The sequence below is a fragment of the Rhamphochromis longiceps genome, linkage group LG23 (genome assembly GCF_057381845.1).
Source record: "Rhamphochromis longiceps isolate RC_006_pf linkage group LG23, R_longiceps_female_GT1.1, whole genome shotgun sequence".
Lineage (NCBI taxonomy): Eukaryota > Metazoa > Chordata > Actinopteri > Cichliformes > Cichlidae > Rhamphochromis > Rhamphochromis longiceps.
The window spans coordinates 32,894,237-32,915,851 of NC_140578.1; the positions used below are offsets into that span (position 1 = coordinate 32,894,237).

The 21,615-nt window shown below is 41.5% G+C and overlaps 1 protein-coding gene across 2 annotated transcripts in view; it reads left to right on the forward strand.

Moving 5' to 3' along the window:
* Window positions 1-21,615, forward strand: part of xirp2a (xin actin binding repeat containing 2a) — an 86,230-nt gene that overhangs the window by 27,012 nt on the left and 37,603 nt on the right. For both annotated transcript variants that reach the window (XM_085399514.1, XM_085399517.1), the window contains exon 2: window positions 11,768-11,876. In XM_085399514.1, coding sequence (XP_085255640.1) covers window positions 11,768-11,876 — 109 coding nt within the window. The remainder of the gene's footprint in view (window positions 1-11,767; window positions 11,877-21,615) is intronic.

The window sequence follows — 21,615 nt, forward strand, 5'->3', positions numbered from 1 at the left end:
AGTTTTAAATGAGCTATTCTGTTTCATTTAAAACCTAGAGGACATGAAACACATGCAGAGTTAGGGGAGGGCACAGAGACTCACCTTATACTTGCTGAGATGGAAGCTTTTATAGATCTTGGAAGCACTGGTCCCAGCTGTTGTAGCACAATCCTGACCACCACTGACCTCGTTGCAATTGAGATAACTAGTAAGCTGCTGACATACTCAGCTCAGGCAGTCCAGAGAGCTGTCACAACCCCAAGAAGGGAAGAAGAAAGAAAAGAAAGCAGAATAACAGTGAATAAAAATGACAGGTAGGACAGTATAGGGAAAGCGGGCTGAGAAAAGAAGAGAACAAAAGCGAAGAGGGAGACAGAAACGAACAGCGAGCAGCACAAAAACAAGACATTTAAAGGAGTTTAAGGAGTACGTTCTGTTTAGGTAGATAACCTCTCTTTTCCAATGTGTTACATTTGATATCGAACTAGCTGACCTGATCGATCTGAACTGCTGCTGTAGCTTCACCAACTCCAGCAAAAACATTTGGAGCAATTTCTGAGATAGTCAGGCGCAGGAGAGGCGCAGAGCAGCTCTTAGTTTTGGCAAAGTGATGTTTTCAGCACACCGTAACCACGGTGATTTGAGAAAACTGTATCGACCACTATTACTTGTAACAGGACAAGATAAACATTTTGCACAATAATGTCTCAAATCAGGAAATATTATCAGCATACGCTGTTTAAAATATTACAGAAATCCTAGTTATTTCTTGGATAATGTGACAGTATGTGTTTACTCTCACAACAGCTCGTGGATTACTCATTTATGGTTTGGTGACTCTTCTTTTATCAGCTGCTTGTTGTCTTTGTGGTATTTCAGACAAGTGTTGCTAACAGAGTAAGTGTAGTGTGCAACATCAACACTCATAACATTGTTAAGCATGTTTTTCCTGTGTCATCTTTACTTTTTTTACTTTCATTAAGAGGATGGAAAATTCAAATTTGCCAATACCATTATATACATTCAGATCATTTGGCACGTCTAAAAGCTAGTAAAACACTCTGAAAACAGTAAAAAAATAAACACAGTGGATTGAGGTTCAACTACACCTCCACCATCTTGGTTATGTTCTCAGGAGGGTACTCCTTTTGACCAGATTTTCAGATTTGTTCTGTGCTATTTATGTCTACGCAAAACTACACATTTTGCATCAAAGGTGTTTCTTTTTACCCAGGTGTGTCAAATATAACTTACTGTTTAGTCATTAAGCATCCAAAATGAAGACCAGAGAGCTGTTTTTAGGATGAAAGCTTACCATTCTAAAGCTAAGCAAAGGGGGGAAATCCATCAGAGATATTTCAAAAACATTGGGGATAGTCAGCAGCACAAACAAACTGGCTTTGCTGTTTCAACACTTTTTGATGGCACTAAATAAGAAGCAAAGAGCAAATACTGTTTGAAAGGAAAAAACATGTCCTGCGTGGATGTTTTGGTTTTCCTTCACAGCTGCACTAGTTTAACATTGTGTTCACATTTGGTTAGGCTTAGAAAAAGATAATGATTTGAGTTAAAATAGCACACAATCACAACATTACATGGGAACAATAACTGTGAAAGGATACCCACTACTCCCTTGCAATGTGTCCAAGTCTCCATATGCAATGTGTGTGTGGACAGGGTTGTAATGCAGGGTGATGAAACTTGTTTTCAGACAGTCTTTCTTAAGAGTCAAACTGTGTTTAAGTTTTATCACAGAAATGATGATTCAAGGTATAGAACCTTCGAGCGGTTTGTTAAAAGACTTTTTGGTGTGAAAGAAGCGACTTAGCAACTTAAGCAATTAGGGACAATATTTCTTTATATAGAGGAGATGGTGCATTAGATATAGTTTTACAGTCCAACAAGAACTTAATTTAATCCTTGGTTCATGCCCAATTATCTCCAGCCAAACCCTAGTTGAAATCCAAATTGGAGTGGAGAGCTGACCTTTGTGAAAACATAAAAACCACGTGATTCAGTTTAAGACTCCATCCAAGCTGAAATGATATCAGTTTGTTACTGGGGTACAGCTGAGACAATACCCTACACCCATGCTGTCTCTCCAGGGATGTGAAAAGTAAAACCTTTAGACTCCAGTCTTAACTGACTTTTTGAAAGGGTTGATTTTCACAGAAGGTATGCCATCGAATGGAGACAGGCAGAGGATAGCTGTTGAAGAGAGCGAGGTGGACAGCTATCTAAAGAGACTCTATGTGTCTTGACACATCATTAAAATCATATGAGCACTTCTTGTTAGAGGACATAAATGTCAACAGCAGATGTGAAGGAATCAGTGAAAAATGTAAAGAGTCCTTACATGTGTGATGATGAACTCACAGTTTCCCCACATGCTCTATGCTCAGGTGGTGTCTCCCTCTAATAGGCACTGCTGTAAAGGTGCAAGGTTACACAGTGTTAGTGTTTCCAGTTGCCATGGTTTCACCATCACAGGTCTGACTGTCCCCTTTGTCAGCATCTGTCACATGTGAAATGGTCCCAGATGGCAAGCACTGATTTCATTAGCTGAGACTCTTAAGAGGATCCACTGATTTTTTTTTTTTCCTACAGGGATTATCTCTTGCGACAGGCTGGCCGACCACATTTCGACAGATTTCACCAGGCCCTGTCCCTTATTAACTCTATCACTCTGTCAGATGCCCAGAGAGGCTCCCCCACCTAATATAACTGCTATCATTATTCCCTCTTCCTCCTTCATGTGTAGCAGCCTGTGCCAAAGGGAACTTATGGTGGGGACTTAAAGCTACATAGCACTTGGTTAAAGTTGCATGAGACATTGTGCTATAGCACCGCTACTGTTCATCATGTTATTGTATTTCAGAAAATGGATAACAGCAGTCCTCACTTCTAATTCCTGAGGTCAAAATTTCTGAGTTCATTCAATTTCCTATAGCTAACAAATGTGTTCCTTTTCCTGTAAATCTTGATAGCACCCAAAGAAAACAAATATATGATCACAATTTATATTGCACTTTTATGAGACTTTACCAGTTTTGTACAGTGAAGAAAAAACATTAAATAATTTCATATTTCTTATGTATATGTCTGGAGTTCAGACCATAGGATGTTATCAGAAACAACATGCAATCGACACATTACTGACAGAATAAACTTAAAATGCACTTTTGTTGAGTTGGTGGGAAGCTCATACAAACAAGAGTCCATGCAAAATCAAAACAGAGAGATTAAAAGGATCCAACAAACTTAGCAATAAGCCAGGGACCTATTCAGGTTCAACAAACCAAGGAATAATGCTGACAGACTAATGATGAAAAGTAAAGCAGACCCCAAAACAATAATCCATAACATCATGAACGACCTCCAATGAGGAAGGGTGGAAAAATCACATTCCACTGTTTAAAGGAATGTCATTTTTCCACAGTGTCTTTTGTCATGTCTCCTTCTCCTCACCCCCAACTGGTCATGGCTGATGGCGGCCCTCAGCGAGCCTAGTTCTACTGGAGGTTTCTTTCTGTTAAAAGAGAGTTTTTCCCCCCTTACTGTGCCCAAGTGCTTGGTTTTCTCTCTATTATTGTAGGGTACAATAAAAAGTGTAACATTGTTGTGATTTGGCATTATATACATAAAGCTGAACTGAACATAACTGGCTGCTCCAGTCTGCAGGGCAAGATACAAATCCCAAGTTGCTCTCTAATGCGTCTATCTAAAGTATGAATGTTCGACAGAAAGCATTTCATAGAGAAAGCAAAAAAAGTATTTGCATGAATGAGTGTAAATGGATGAATGAGACAAGTTGTATAAAGTGCTTTGACTGGTCAGATAGAGTAGAAGAGTACTATATAAGAACCAGTCCATTCACCGTTTTGGAACAGACTAAATCATTTTTATTGATGATGTAATTTATGACTGTCTTAGCAGAATGAATATAGAAGCCTAATGCAATCATTTTGTCTTCTGTCTTCTGCTACATTAAAGAGAAGTACATTCAAAATATTTGAGAACAACTTGATCATACAGCAAAGAATGAAAACACACTCAACAAATAACTTTTTCAGGGGGGAAAAACAGAAGGTTTTGGACGGGCCAAGTCAAAGACCATATCGGCTTGGCTGTAATCAATATTCTGTTTAAAAGAGTTCATTAACTCTGAGGTCAACAACTGACTTTTCAATTCCAAAAAGGTGATCAGGGTTAGTTCAAGCAGATACATGAGTAAGGAAAGAAAGCCATCTCCATCAGAGTCCAATACTAGGATTCACCATGGCAACAGGTAAGTAAAGAGCAAACCCTCCGTTTGAATCCAGTGGATCTAGGAATATGAACATGTGACAGACCTTGATATTTATCTTAAATAGGAGGGCAGGAAGGAGAACCCACTTTTACTGAGTTACTGCTATTGGTAGTTACTGAACTAAAAAATGCAGAATGGCTTTCCAAGTATTTAATGAATGTAATGTTTTATCACTAAAGCCAAATGTTAAAAGAAAGGCCTCAGCTTCTATAGATTTGAAAAATTTCAGCATAATTTTGGGAGGATGAGCTATTTTAAATAAAGAATCTCTGTTATCCTTTTCCATGTTGGATCCATCCTGATATGCAAGTGGACTTGAATCAAATACAGTTTGCTGCACCATTACACAGTCTATGATAATTTTGGGTGGTTGGTCCAGTGGTCGACCCACTGAGACTGATTTAGATGATTTTCAGTGGAAAGTATGCAGAGAGTCAGACTCTGAATTTCAGACTCCGTACTTTTGGTAATGTTGACAGCATAATGACTGAATCTCAATTTGTGAGCAGGTTTCAACATAAAATGCTCAGATCACAGACTGTCTGCAGGCTACATTTAGACTGACTTCAAAATACATTTCGTTATATTTTTAATGTTCAATATGTGTAACATATTTTTTAATAAATCATAAAAAATGACAGTCTTGCAATTATGATTAGTGTTATGATTTTAGTCATAATACTATGTACAACAAATGGCTTTTAACCAGCTGAGAAATACATCTTGATTTAAAAACATATCAAATGTGTTCATGAAAAAAATCTGCACTGAATTAAAAGGCTTGAGTGTTCAGTGAGTAATTAACTGCTAATATCTACAGTGAGATTAAGTATTATTGAAATTACTATGAGTCACCAGTGCTACTTCTCAGTCGCCTAAAGATGCACATGTGGTATAAATGTGAAAATCTTGGATGACTTCTTTCATAAGTTTTCACATGTGCAAATCTTTCAGAAAACGTGACCTCTGACCTTGGTAGTAGGTAGTAGATGCACCTATTGTTTCAATTTGAAAATCCTATCTCGCCTCGTTCTTGAATTATCACATTCACAAAGTTGGGTGCGCACAATAGCTGCCCACCCATCCAACCTCTTACAGCTGAGGGGTAGAAAGGAAGATGGCATATAAGAAAAACAGCAAGTTAAACTTGGTGTATTTAGTGATCACCAACTCTCTGGCACCACCAGGAACTCCTGCCATGTCCATTAAACTGGACATGGCAGGAGTTCCTCATTAAAGCTTTTATGACATGTGTTAAATATGTTATTAAAACTTTCTTATATCACCAGTGTTGGTCAAGTTACTTGAAAAAAGTAATCAGTAACTAATTACTGATTACTTCCCCAAAAAAGTAATCCCGTTACTTTACTGATTACTTATTTTCAAAAGTAATTAATTACTTAGTTACTTGGTTACTTTTTAAAAACACGATTTACAACCTGAATAGGTGATAAAGCGATAGATCTTTCAGCCCAATTCTACTTTTTCTACATAATCCATCATATAAAATGTAATCAAATGGAAAAGTCCCTTTTTAAAACTTGTTTTATTAGTTTTAATCTTTTAACTTTAAATTTAATTATATGCAACATTCTCTGACTGGAAGAAATTTGTTTAATATATAAACCTATTTTCTGCACATTCCAGCACATAATTTATTTATTTTTTCCTTTTACACTCACTCTTTCAAATAGATGCAAGTAAAACACAGCAGAAAATAAATAAAGTCAAAGACTAGCTGTCCTTTTGCTCTATTTTCACCTGTAAAGCAGGCGTTGGGTAGGCGGAGGTTTACCCTGGTGAAGGTGTGCCGCGGTGGTAAGTGGAAGAATCCGGGAGTGTCTCTGTGAATTTCCCATTATGTCATAGTGCACTCGGTGCTTGCTTGGAAGTTTAGTTTTTTTTTTCGCTGTAAAAAGAAGTTTTCTTCCCACGCACAACGGACACTAATGTTTTTGTCACTTTTTTTTTTTTTTTTTTTTTCGCCTGTCCCATTTGGTTCTTTAGCCATCAGAATTGTTGTCTGAAGACCAACAAGGATACCCAATGGATTTACTTTGCCAAATGGATCATCGTGGCATTGCCGTATTGGTCCATTTGGTCGATCTTTGTTTTTATTATTTATTATATTTTATTTTCAGATGTTACAGACGGGACAGACATGAGTGAGAGATAGGAAAGGGAGAAAGAAAGAGGAAGGAAAGGAAAAACAGAAGGGGAGAGGGACAGTGAGAAAGGGGGGGAGAAAAAAAAATAAAAATCTCCTGGATCACCTGTTGAGAGAAGAATAGAAAACAAGCAAAAAAAGACAAAAAAAAAACAAAGCAACATACTAAACACAACACCATCGCATTAATCTAGCTAAGTGTAAACAGCAGTAAATACTAAATATTCAATGTTGTTGTGCAGCACGCAGGACAGATGTGCTTCGAAGTAGCAGCCAAGAAAGGTGTAATTTGGGTCTACGAGCAGTGAACACCCGTGTGCATACCTGTGTGGATCAGCGCGCTTGTATTCCAAAGGTTTCTCCATGTAACGATCTGCTAGGGAGTGTGGGGGGGCCACAGCCCCGTCCTCCAGGGTGTGAAGCAGGTATGGAGGAGATCAAAACTCCAGACATCCAGAGGCCCCCAGAACACAAGAAACCATGGAAGACCAACAGAGGGGCAGCCGCGCCACTGTTCCAGTAAGAGCTGAGGAGAGTCCCAGATGAGGGTTCACTCAGCAGCCGCGGAGCAGAAGCCAGGGGGAGTTGCAGTGACGCGCCCGTGAGCTCCGCCGGCCGCCAGCTGTGCCTGAGTGACCGAGCCCCAGGCCGAGAGGCCGGGGGCACCCCACCCCCGAAGGGGCCCGAGCGAGCCCCAGGCTCCAGGCCCCGATAAGCGGCCGCCAAGGAGTGAGCCGGTGTGTACCTGGACGCCCACCCCCAGACACAAGGAACCACCAACGCACCGACACCTGAGGGAGTCCGCCACCGGCAGGGGAAGTGGTGGTAGGTGGAGATAGGCCTCCAAACCTTGGAGGGCCTGAGGTGTCCCCAGAGAGGTGGCGTCTGATACCCAACCTGACATATAGACACAGACATACAGGCACACACAGACACAAACATCCATTCCCCCCCTCATGCTCTCATATGCACTCACTCCACACTCAACCAACGTGGAGACAGACATAGAGAGACGCTGTACACACGATCACACTCCCCAAGCGTACTCTACAAACCGGGTCTAGGTACCCTTGCCCCTGGAGGGGGGAACTGCACCCAGACCCAGGTGGTGTTACCCTTTTCCCTGCGGTGGGGAGAGGCAGACCACCCCGACTCCGTAGCAGCAGGGAGGCCCCACACTCCAGACCGCAGTCGGACGGCCAACTCCACCTAGCCCTCCCGCTCCAGCAGGCCGCAGAGAATGGGGGTGGGAGAAGACTCCAAACCTCCCTCCACTCGCTCATTGTAGTGTTGATGCATGTGTGTTCTAAGGTGCAATTAAAACCCAAGAGGGCATGGAGCTACCTGCCAAGGAGCAGCAGGTAAGCGCATAGTCCCTCCTGTTAGCCCTCAATGTCTAAGTGTATTTAAAATTGAGAGGTGGGCAACGACGCCAGGGGTGAGGTGTACACCCTGATGGTAATTTGGACTCCGTGATTGTGCCCACCCCCAAGATCCTATATGTATGTGATGTATGTGTAATGAGAGTGTGAATAATGTGAATGTCTAAGTTGTGGGATAAAATTGAGGCAGAGGCAGCCAGAAGGGGACAGAGGGGGGGGGGGGGGGGGTAGCCTCCTCTGCACCCTGGTGACATACCCCTACTCCAAGGCCCTGCATGTGTGGGTGGTTGTGGTGGAGCGGGAAGAGAGAGGCAGCTGGAGATGGGGAGGGAAGGAAGGGAGGGGCAGGTAACCCCTCCCTGGGGCCAGCTCCCCCGCTGACCCCAGTAGGCACTCCCACACTCCGCGACCCGCCAGGGAAAGGGGGCCCAGGCCCATCCAGACCGGGGCCCAGTGCAGCAGCGCCTCCCGGCCCCACAGAGCCCGGGACAGTCCACCCAACCCCACCACAGAGAAAACTGCACCCACCCCACCATCCACTCATCTTCCAGACTACATAAGACAGTAAACGCCCAGGCTGAGATCTTCCTCCACCTCTCCTGTATCTCCCCCTCCTGCAGAGAGAGTTCCTGAAGAGAGGAAAGCTCCTGCAAGATGTGACCATCTCCCCCACCAGTTGAAGAGCCCCCCAGGTGGTTCGACGCACCGGCGGCACCCTGCTCCAGGGCCGGGCCCCCATGCACCCACCCGCCCACAACCCCGGCAACACACCAACCAGGATCCAAGCCCCCGAGGCCCGGCCCGGGCCCCAGCCCAGAGACGGAGCGCCCCCAGAACCTCACGCCCATCCCGGACCCACCCAGGGCCAGCCAGGCTACCAGGTCAGTAACCCACGTCCGTCAGCACAGACCCTCCCCTAGCCCCGCTGCACGCAGCCGCGAGGAAACAGTCACCTGAGAGCCAACAGAGCCCCCAACCGGACATGACCGCTACCTCGGGTTGAGCCCCCCAAGGAAGATGCCTCCGGGGAACCCCCCGACGCCCTAAGCCTGTCCCTACCCCCACACCAATCACAACAGTGAAGGTGGGACCAAATTATGACCCCCCACCCCCACTAGGTGATGGAGCTGATAAAAGGAGTCCAGAGCAATTGATCTGATGTGGTGGCAGAGGCTGTATCAAGACTAATGTAATCTAATAGATAATTTCTATATTGGTTAGAATTAAGATTATTTTTATTTTTCCAGTTCATGAGGACTGTTTTCTTGGCTATGCATAGGGCAGTGAAAATCATATGGGCTATATTCTTTTCTGAAGTGACATTATCTAAGCTGCCCAGTAAACACACTAAGGGGAGGTTGGAATGTTACATTTCAGACACTTCGATAAGTCTTCACATATCTCGCGCCAAAACTTTTGCACTGGTGGACAGAACCAAAGAGCGTGGATGTAATTGTCTGGTGTATTGCCTTGACAGTGTGAGCAGTTGTTGGAAGATGTAAAGCCCATCTTGAACATCCGATGACCTGTATAGTGCACTCTATGTAGTATTTTGTATTGTATTAATTGCAGACTGGGATTTTTAATTAATTTAAAGGTTTTTAAGCAAATCTGAGACCAGAAGTTTTGGTCTAAGCTGACTGATAAATCTGCTTCCCACTTTGCAATAGGAAGGGATATTGATTCATCTAATTTAGAAAGTGTTCTGTATATTTTAGATAATAATTTGGGGGATTTAAGAGTAAGAAAATGTGCCGCACTTAGTGGTGTTTGTAATTCAACTTGACTGAGGTTAAATTTCTTTTTTACTATGGATTTAATTTGTTGATATTCTAAAAATCTTGTCTTGTTGATCCCATATTGTGCAACTAGTCTGTCAAATGGAATAAATTCTGTTTTGTCACTTTTTATGGAATCAAACTCAAAGTAACGTCAGTACTTCCACGCTTTAAACACTGCACGCTCATACTCTCTCCTGCACTCGATTTATGATCCATTGTTGATCTGCACACAGCTGTTGTCACGAACTTCGCACTTGCTTACGTCACTGTCATGAGACATTCTCGCAAAAAAAATCACGGTTTTAGTAACGCAACGTTCCTACGGGAAAGCAACGGTAATCTAATTACCGTTTTTGCAATAGTAATCCCTTACTTTACTCGTTACCTGAAAAAAGTAAGCAGATTACAGTAAGGCGTTACTCTCTGTATATCACACATGTTGACTGACGTAGTTAGGAAGAGAAAGCTCATCTGTCATTAGGATAAATGTTTCCACACTAAGCACTGCTCATAACTGTAATAGTTGATAACTCTCAGTGGAAGCAGAACCAGTGGAAGCTAGAGGTTTAGCTACATTGTGAATGTACAAACAATTATCTGCAAGCTGCTGGCCTCTCAACTTGATAAGCTCCAGGCATTATGCATGGGACAGAGATACACCCTTGAGGAATCTTAAAAAATTACAATGACTCCATTGTCAAGCTGCATCAATTCTGCCTCCAGAGACAATAGCGAACGCCAGCCACAAGATGGAACAAGAACAGATGTGTGAGAAGCTGTATGACACGCAGCTGGTTGTTTACACATGTACACTATTTAAGATAAAAGGACAGAGAATGCTTTACTTTGGTATGTTTAAGTGCTCTCACCAGCTCACCATATGTATTCACAGTTTATTGAAGAGTAAACAAACCCATCAGATAGTCAAGACAAGTAAATGTTTAATGGCTCCTTCAGTGGCATTCACTCCTGCAACCAGCAGTAAGGAAATCACACCAGCACACATTTTTCACACAGTGGCCTTTAAAGCATACAGTTGCACAGTACATCTTCCAGTGAGCAAAATATCATTGTGTTGTAGACAACATACTGAGTATAAAAATCAGCAGTCAAACTTAAAGCACTGGGGAGCTGCACTTTCTGATTTGAGCTTTATTTGATGTGAGTGCTACTTCAGCAAGCCAGGGACAACAGCAGTGACAGAAAGAGGGAGATTATGCTTGCATCCCTGTATTCCCATGGTGTGTGTCTGTGTATGTGATACCGAAGGAAAATATGCAAATAGCCATGCATGTCTTTCAGGGATTTGCTAAATGAGATTTTTGAGGACAATGTTTTGTCCTTTGCTGCATGTACTGAAATTATGGTTGACACCTTCAGCACAGTGAAATGAGAATAAGCAAGACAGACACAGGTTTGCATGCATGTGTATATGTTTCACACGGTTTTTACGTGTGTAGAGCTGAGAGTGTTTATTGTCCTTCTGTGTCGACGCCCAACTAGGTACTGTCGAAAAACCGCTGTGGGAGATATATTTGATTTGCAAATGAAAAAAAACACACCCGCACATTTGCAAAGAGAAGGATACACACACTCAGACACAGGTGTGCTTGTTCTCTGTGGGGATGATTTGCAACTGAATAGGCATGTTGCAGTGGCTGACTTCTAAGTTTTGACAAAATTCTTCCTGGGGAAAAACAAGCACGAGTACACCAAGGACATGCTGCTTACCAGTGTACCTCTTATCAATAGCAGCCTGTGAAAGCACTTGCAGTTAGAGCGAGAGTGGCTCCATTAAGATTCAACCAAATGCTGTTTACACTAACTTTCCAGTCAATGCTTAATGTTTAAATTGTGTTCAAGGTTGGGTCTGGTTGCACTCAGATATCCGTGTGTAGTTGTGCATATGTGGAGACTAGATGTCAGTACCTCGGTCTAACTGGAGCTTAAATGTCACTTTGACTGTATTTGAGGTATGTATGTAACCATGTGTTTTTCTGTCTGTGTGTGTATGTGTGATAGGGTGTAATGACATTGCCATGCCAGCTGGTTTTGATGACCTGTAGAGTCACTTCTCCATCTTGCTGTTGAAAAATCAAGGTGTTTCCTCTGATAGTCCTCTGTCTCTCTCTGTCACTCTGACCAGGAAGTCCCAGCCATCCACACCTACCCAGCCAAAAGAGTGAGTAGCAGCCTCGCTCAAACTGACCTGTCAACAGATCATGCCATGGACTCACCCCAGGATGCTAGTATTAGTGAGTATTTTCTTGTTTTTCATTTGCAAAGCTTTAAAGTTGCTGTTTGTTTGTTTTTTCATAAAGCTTTGATGCAGTATGAGACTTGTTATAACTCATGATAGCTCTGGAATTGCATCATGCTTACACTACTCTGTCATCCAAAGAACCGAGTCTGCAGGATGGTTAATGCAATGTTTTGTCCTATTTGTTCTATTAGATAAACATTTGGCAGAAAGCAGCTTTTGAAAACTAGATTGCTCATTTCCAGATAAGGCTGCCTCCTTGGCAGCTTTTTTAATGGGGAGCTTGGGGCTCGCTAGATGTGGTGCTTTCTTTTTTGTGATAGCAGTAGTATGGCGGGTACTTGCACTTTGCCTTCCACCGATAGCAGTGAACACACACGTGGAGCTTGCAGTAAGATTTACAGTTGCTTGCAATAAGATTTAAGTGTTGCTGAAGTATTAAAGTATTAAAATGAAACTGCGCAATTTAAAAATTCAAACACTGGATTACAGTAGAGCGTGGAATCTGTGACACTTTTATTTCACAAAGGTGAAATGCTCTGCACACAAGAAAGCAAGCTGTATTCAGATGAGATTAAAATCAGTGGGAGTGGTTGGTTATTTTACTAAGTGTTCCTGTTGGAAATGTAAACTTTATCAAATTACAGAATTTAATCATGGGCAATATATAGCAGGACAGCAAAAAAACCTGAAAAAAATCACCTTTCTTTCATACACAAAAAAGTCTCATACAACTTGAGATGTTATAAACTCCAATACTCCAAAGTAATTCTGCTGATTATTATGTGTTACCCATAACCCGTATAGTAACCCATAGCAGAAAGCAGAAGTTGTGTATGCAAAGTGACATATAAAGATAAGCCTATAAAGTAAAGTAATCCAGTAAGATGTCTGAGGCTACATTACAGACAGGACTTGCTAATGGCTACAGTAACTAAAGATTTCAAGGCAATGTAAAGAATTATATGTTCAAAATGAGCCAGAAAATCAAGAGCAGTACATCCCTGCAGCAGACGCTACTGTTCTAGCTGTAAAATAGTGGTCTTACAAGTGCTCCATACTAAATAAAAATTACTGACCAGTGCAGTTAATATTGAAAGGCTCCCAGCTCTCTCAGCAAAAGATTCTTCATCCATGCTAGCTGCTCTGTCAAGTTGAATTTAGGTGGAGCAGTGCTTTGATTTTACTGCTAATCAGTGATGGGAATAACGGCGTTACAAGTAACGGCGTTACTTTTTTCAGTAACGAGTAATCTAACTAATTACTGTTTCTATCATTACAACGCCTTTACCGTTACTAACGAGCTGTCTTCAGCTGTCTTCAGCTTACCGCATTTTATACCAGTTGCACGGAAGTAGCTGTCTACGTAAGTAATCTGGGCGCTACAGCTTTAAGCTACAGAGCCCCTCTGATGACATGGTCCAAAAAATAAATAAATTGTGGCCACAAAATACTACTTCGTGCCTTCGAAATAGTATAACGTGCCCACGAAATACTTATGTGTGGCCACGAAATACTATGCACGGTGGTTAGCACTGTTGCCGCACAGCAAGAAGGTCCTGAGTTCAATTCCACCATCAGCCCGGGGTCTTTCTGTGTGGAGTTTGCATGTTCTCCCTGTGTTTGCGTGGGTTCTCTCCGGGTACTCCGGCTTCCTCCCACCGTCCAAAGACATGCAGCTTGTGGGGATAGTTTAATTGGATAATCCAAATTGCCACTAGGTGTGAATGTGCGAGTAAATGTGAGTGTGAATGGTTGTCTGTCCCTGTGTGTTGGCCCTGCGACAGACTTGCGACCTGTCCAGGGTGTACCCCGCCTCTCGCCCTATGACAGCTGGGATAGGCTCCAGCGCCTCCCGCGACCCTGAAAAGGATAAGCGGAAGCGAATGGATGGATGGATGGATGGAAATACTATTTCAAGGGCACGAAATAGGTATAACGTGCGCACAAATTGGGTATAACGTGGCAAGGAATTACGTATTTGTGGCAACAAAATAGATAACGTGCGTACATCATATTGATACAATTCCTGGAGAGCTGCGTAGAGATATAAGCATAAGAGTAGGCTAAACCTATACACCATGGACAAAGACAGTATGATTGAGTTTTATTTTGGGCTGGGGATGAGCTACAAATGCATTTTGAAAAGCCTGCAATGCAAGGAACCATTATTACAGAGAGACATTTAAACAGGACATTGAGAGCCCAGTTGCTTTACAGACGTAAGTAGGACCTGGACGCTGGGATAGATTTTATTGTTAACCAACTGCAAGGGCCTGGGAAGGATCACGGTTATCGGTCAAGTGTTTCGTGGGCACAAATTAGCATTTCGTGCGCACGTTATACCTATTTCGTGCCCTCAAAATAGTATTTCGTGGGCACAAATAAGTATTTCGTGGGCATGTTATACCCATTTCGTGCTGACGAAGTAGTATTTTGTGGCCACAATATATTTATTTTTTGGACGATGTCATCAGAGGGGCTCCATATTAAGCAGCTGCACGCGCTCCCAAGGAGGCAATCACTTTCTGGCAGACTATCACTTTTTGGAACAACACCTGGAGCTAGGGGGCAAAACAATCGCATGAGTGCTGCTGTTTGACTGAGGAACAATAAAGTAGTCGTGGTAAGCCAATCACATGACCACTTCAAGATGACAAAGCAACAAGCTGATATATACCAGTTTTTAAATTGTGTTGATGGGCCACGTAAAACCAGAGTCATGATAAACAATATATCCAAGTGTTTTTTCCTCAATAGTTTCTTCACGTTTACTGTCTAAGGACAGCGCTAGCAAGCACTCTCTGCTTATGAAAATAAAAAAACAAAACAAAAGCAGCCCGTTGGTGTTGGTGGAAAAATGCACCATGTCGACCAATCAAAAAAAAAAAAAGATATGACAACATGACATTTGGTTGTTTAGGAAGACGGGGAAGTTTTAGGAGTGACGGCGAGAGAGAGCGTGAGAGAGAGAGAGCAAGTTTTGAGATGTGAGAGATTTGTGACGTTTAGCGTGTTCGGAGTGTGTAGTTCATGTGTTGTCTTGTGTAGTTAGTGTGTTGTGTTTCTGAATAGTTTCTGGGATGCTTAGAACTCAAATTGCACTGCTTAAAATAGTTTATTTTGATGCACATGCTGTTTTCTTTGCAAATTTGCATCATAGGATTGTTTTTCGTTTTTCCTGCAGTATATAAAAAATGGTGTATCTCAAAAATAAAACTATGAAGACACTCAAAATAAATTTCCTGTTATTGTAAACTATTTTTTGCAACTTTTTTGTATTTAAAGTTTCGAGGGGTAAACCTCTTGAATTTCTCCAAGTAGAAATATATATAAAAAACAAAACAAAAATGATTTTAAATTTTTTTATGTAGTTACTATGGACTTAATGCATACATAATATTAAAATATGGGCTATAACAGTTGTGTTGATGTATAGCAACTTGAAATGCTCCCAAAAATGGCACTACAGCATGTAAAAATATAAAGTAAGCTCTGGCGGCCTTGGTTCTATGGTAGGTCTTAAAGGGTTAAGTGTATATTCGTCTTAGTTTTAGTTCAGCTGTGGGTTCTGTTTATGGTTATATTTCTTGTTTCAGGTTATCCTGCTGCCCTGCGTTGTTGTTACGTTTTTGTCTCTCTGTTCGGTGTTTTAATGTTCGATTTTGGAAGTTTCTTGTCTTTTTACTTTTCTATCTTGTAATGACAGCTAGTGCAAACTGACACTATAAATGAGATTGTACTGAAATGAATTTTAAAAGAATCAGAATCAGAACACTTTAATAATCCCTAAGGAAATTATGTGGGTTACAGTTTTTTAACAGTACCAGACTACAGTGACGAACTATTTAAATAATACAGTATATTGCAGGGTTTACAAAGATGAGGCTGATTAGAGGAAGAGTGTTTTTTGTGCATCTCATAAAGGAAACTTAAACTTAAGTGCCTGAACCAAACCTACTGACAGTACAGCCTGTAGTATTTTGAGACATTTTTGTCAAATTTTCAAATGTGCAAAAATTTTATGATGCTGGGAAATCATCCAATTTATTCGGTTTGGTCTTTTGGGGTCCATGGGTATTTGTGCCACTAACCAGTAGTTAATCAAGCTGGTGTATTGGAGAACAGTGGCTTGTTTATACACGGATTAGTTCAAGAGTAATATTAAACTTAATTTGGAATTGTGCTTCTGTCCATATGACTGGACAAAAATGTATCATTTTCAGTGCTGGTTTTAGTCACTGCCAACTCCCACGACAAATATCTGGTATAGCTTTATAAACATCTGCCTGCTTCTTCCACATATAGCAGTGGTGAGTGAGGAGCAAGAAAGACAAGACATTTTGCAAAACACTTTGCAGAAGTACAGAGTTTATGATTCACTTACTTGGCCATTCACGTTCTAAATGTAATCCACAGTTTGTATGAATGCAAAGAGTGTAACCTAACTTATTATTTTCTTATGTAACTATATTATTGATCTGTATAAAAGCTACTATTGTTGGGGGGGGGGGGGGGGGGGGGTCGTATTTTTAGTGCTTTAGTGTGTCACTGACACTGAAAAATTGTGTCCAGAAGCATGTAGAGGGTACAAATCTACAGATGGGTAGATGCGCCTCAGTGGTATCAAGGTGTATGCAAACTCATACTTCTGAACTCAGTCTTGCATGCTGACACTCAGCATATTCAAGTAGGCAGGCTGAGAGCCTCTCCATCTCCACCTTAGATCAATGAGGCTTTTGTGTCGCCCTGCACGTCTCTAAATCTCGGCACCACATCTAAAATTGGAACTTGTTGACGATCCCCAACGTTGTCCTGACTGATCGACAGCTTTAGTCTTGGCTGACAAGTTGACGGTGAAAACAGTGACAGATCAAATGACTGACAGTAGCGGTGAAGGGTATTGGTACTGAAGCTGTACCCCCAAAGTTTAAATAAAGCACAGCAACAGCGTAAGTGTGCTTTAAACAGATGCAAAGCTCACCTCTAAGTCCCCACACTGGTTCTAAACAAGCATGCTTGTTTACATGTTGCCTCTCATATTGCACGACTATGACACTGTTGCTGTCTTTGTGGCATACAGAGTAGTGCAAAATAAATAGGATTTTATTTTTTTATTGTTAAATTCTGCTACTTATTCTATTATTTCACAGTTTTGTATGCGTGCTTGTATGTATGTATATATATAATACACACACACACACATATAATCTTTGGCTGGTTAAACTTATCAGACATGTGCCCAAGAGAAACATCTCAAAATGCTGCCAATTGGAGGTAGATTTGCCAGAAGACTGTTTTTGTTTTAATTAATCTCTCAGATTTGCCTGGCAAATGATGATGTCTTTATATTATCATCCTGAAGGAAAACAAAGATTTTCTTCCTGCCAGTTTCAGATTTGATCCCCTTAGTGGCTATTATGTGTCGCAGATTAAAATCAAATGACGTTTGGCAATTGAATTTTGAGGTTTAACTATATCGTGTATGTGTGTGAGGTTGTTTCATGTTTATCAGTACAGTTGTAGGTTTGATATACAGAGAAGCGTATGTAATTTTTCTTTTTCATTGGCATTTAAATGAAACCATTTTTAGCTGTCTTATAGTTGTAAATGGTTATGATCCACAGATGTTTAACAAGGATTACACTAATAAAAACATGGCTCCTCTCTTCACTCTTGGTGAATATGTTGCTTATCTGACATACAAGTTTTTGTCTACTTGTATTATTTTGACAAGTATAGAGCTTCTGCTTTCTTAAATATTAAATTTACGGAATCTCTCATTTTTAAATGCCTCATTACGCTGTTGTAAAGACTTTAAATCAGGGGTGTCAAACTCAAATACGCAGTGGGCCAAAATTCAAAACTGGAACAAAGTCGCGGGCTAACATTAATATTTATTGAAAAAAAAAAATCTTCCTCCAGATATAAGAATGAATCTTTTCTTATAGACTCAAATACGTTTTGCTGGAAAACTGAATATGGAACAAGCAAAGCTTAATACTAAACAATAAATATATTAGCTGTATAATACCAGTAGGCCAGCTGTAATAGTAATTTGGTATGGCTTCGCGGGCCAAATGTAATTGGGCCAGAGTTTGACACCTATGCTTTAAATGATGCTTTTGAACACAATTAACATTATAATAAGGTCTGTTTTTATTTTATTTCGTTTTTAAATTGTGTAATTTTGGTGCCTATGATATCAAGTGAAAGAAAAGCAAGAATCACAACTCTACATGTAAAGTCAAACAATATAGATGAAACTATAAGGTGAAATCAGGCAGTTATGTTTCACAAACACAAAAAAGTTAAAAGTAATCATATGTGAAATAGCTCAATGATTTAAAGACAGTGCTTGGCACCAAACTGCATATTGACCACGCAATCTAGCATATTCAATTATATGACATTATAATTAACATAGTTTTTATACTAAGGTAAACAGATAGTAAAATCTCTGAAAGTATCAATAAAAAAAAAAACAGGAAATGAAGTAAACATCTTATTAAAGAAGTGGTGGACGATTTACCTCATAGTTCAGTCCTGGAAGTGTCACGGTTTGCCGGGGCAAGCCGTGTGGAATTATGTAGGACCAGGACGCGGCAGCTCTGGTGCAGGTGAGTATTTATTAACGAAAGAAATACAAACAACAAAGGCACTGGGAACATGAAACTGAAGCCTAAACTGGGAAAAACTAACAAAACAGACCAGAAACGAAGATGCAGGGAGGTCCGGGGAAATACACATGGAGAGATGCAGGGAGACCGAGGGGAAACAACACAGACGAACCAGCAACTACCATGACAGAAGACACAACTTAAATACACTCAGAGAACACAGGGAGATTACACACAGGTGGGGAACACAGCTGGGAGTGATTAACGTGACAAGACTATTCAATTCAATTCAATTTTATTTATATAGCGCCAAATCACAACATAAGTCGCCTCAAGGCGCTTCATAGATACAGAGAAAAATCCAACAATCATATGACCCCCTATGAGCAAGCACTTTGGCAACAGTGGGAAGGAAAAACTCCCTTTTAACAGGAAGAAACCTCTGGCAGAACCAGGCTCAGGGAGGGGCGGCCATCTGCTGCGACCAGTTGGGGTGAGAGAAGGAAGACAGGATAAAGACATGCTGTGGAAGAGAGACAGAGATTAATAACAGATATGATTCAATGCAGAGAGGTCTGTTAATACATAGTGAGTGAGAAAGGTGACTGGAAAGGAAAAACTCAATGCATCATGGGAATCCCCCGGCAGCCTATGTCTATTGCAGCATAACTAAGGGAGGATTCAGGGTCACCTGGTCCAGCCCTAACTATATGCTTTAGCAAAAAGGAAAGTTTTAAGCCTAATCTTGAAAGCAGAGATAGTGTCTGTCTCCTGAATCCAAACTGGAAGCTGGTTCCACAGAAGAGGGGCCTGAAAACTGAAGGCTCTGCCTCCCATTCTACTTTTAAATACTCTAGGAACAACAAGTAGGCCTGCAGAGCGAGAGCGAAGTGCTCTAATAGGGTGATATGGTACTACAAGGTCATTAAGATAAGATGGGGCCTGATTATTTAAGACCTTGTATGTGAGAAGCAGGATTTTGAATTCAATTCTGGATTTAACAGGAAGCCAATGAAGGGAAGCCAAAACAGGAGAAATATGCTCTCTCTTTCTAGTCCCTGTCAGTACTCTTGCTGCAGCATTTTGGATTAGCTGAAGGCTTTTCAGTGAGTTTTTTGGACATCCTGATAATAATGAATTACAGTAGTCCAGCCTGGAAGTAATAAATGCATGAACTAGTTTTTCAGCGTCACTCTGAGACAGGATATTTCTAATTTTAGAGATGTTGCGCAAATGGAAGAACGCAGTCTTACATATTTGTTTAATATGTGCATTGAAGGACATGTCCTGGTCAAAAATGACTCCAAGGTTCCTCACAGCATTACTGGAGGCCAAGGTAATGCCATCCAGAGTAAGAATCTGGTTAGATACCATATTTCTAGGCTTTTCAGGGCCGAGTACAATAACCTCAGTTTTATCTGAATTAAGAAGCAGAAAGTTAGCGGCCATCCAGGTCTTTATGTCTTTAAGACATTCCTGCAGTTTAACTAATTGGTGTGTGTTATCTGGCTTCATGGACAGATAGAGCTGGGTGTCATCTGCATAGCAGTGAAAATGTATGCTATGTCTTCTAATGATACTGCCTAGGGGAAGCATGTATAATGTAAACAGAATTGGTCCTAGCACTGAACCCTGTGGAACTCCATAATTAACCTCAGTGTGTGAAGAGGACTCTCCATTTACATGAACAAATTGGAGTCTATTAGACAGGCTCAACCACCCAACTCTGGAGTGGACCATCACCTCACTACCTGGATCCTGGACTACCTCACCGACCGACCACAGTATGTGAGGACTCAGGGCTGTGTGTCGGACAGGGTCGTCTGCAGTACGGGGGCCCCACAGGGAACGGTTCTGGCTCCGTTCCTCTTCACCATCTACACTGCAGACTTCTCCCACAATTCCACCCAGTGCTTCCTGCAGAAGTTCTCTGATGACTCTGCAATAGTCGGCCTCATCACTGATGGGGACGACAAGGAGTACAGAGGTCTGACCCAAGACTTTGTGGACTGGTGCCAGCTGAACTACCTCCAGATCAACGCCAGTAAAACCAAGGAACTGGTGGTAGACTTCCGCAGGCACAAGCATTCTCCACTGCAACCACTGAACATCCAAGGTATGGACATTGAGGCTGTGGACAGCTACAGGTACCTTGGTGTTCATCTGAACAATAGACTGGACTGGACTCATAACTCAGACGCCCTCTACAGGAAAGGGCAGAGCAGGCTGTACCTGCTGCGGAGACTCAGGTCATTTGGAGTGGAGGGCCCACTCCTGAAGAAATTCTATGACTCTGTTGTGGCTTCTGCTATCTTTTATGGCGTGGTCTGCTGGGGCGGCAGCATCTCTGCTGGGGACAGGAAGAGACTGAACAGGGTGATCCGAAGGGCCAGCTCTGTTCTAGGATGCCCTCTGGACCCAGTGGAGGTGGTGAGTGACAGGAGAACGGCGGCTAAGCTGTCATCCCTGATGGACAACATCTCCCACCCCATGCAGCAGACTGTGACAGCACTGAGCAGCTCCTTCAGTGGGAGACTGCGGCACCCACGGTGTGGGACGGAGAGATTTCGCAGGTCTTTCCTCCCCACTGCTGTCAGACTCCATAATAAAGACTTTAACTGATCAAGCACACACATCCATACATATGCAATAATACTAAGTGCAATAATCCTTTCTGTCATCGTTGTATTTTTACTCAGTTGTATATAGTATTTGTATTTGTATTCTATTTTTATCTTATTGTATATTTATTTTATTTTATTCTACTGTATATAATATTTTATTTTATTCTATTCTGTACAGTTGTGTACTGTATTTATTCTTATTGTATTCTAATTTTTGCCTCATAACTTTTGCACTGTCCACTTCCTGCTGTGACAAAACAAATTTCCCACGTGTGGGACTAATAAAGGTTATCTTATCTTATCTTATCTTATCTTATTAGATAGATATGATACAAACCACTGCAGTGTAATACCTACAGCATGTTCTAATCGCTCTAATAGGATATTATGGTCGACAGTATCGAATGCTGCACTAAGGTCTAGCAGGACAAACACAGAGATGAGTCCACTGTCAGAGCCCATAAGAAGATCATTTGTAACCTTCACTAAA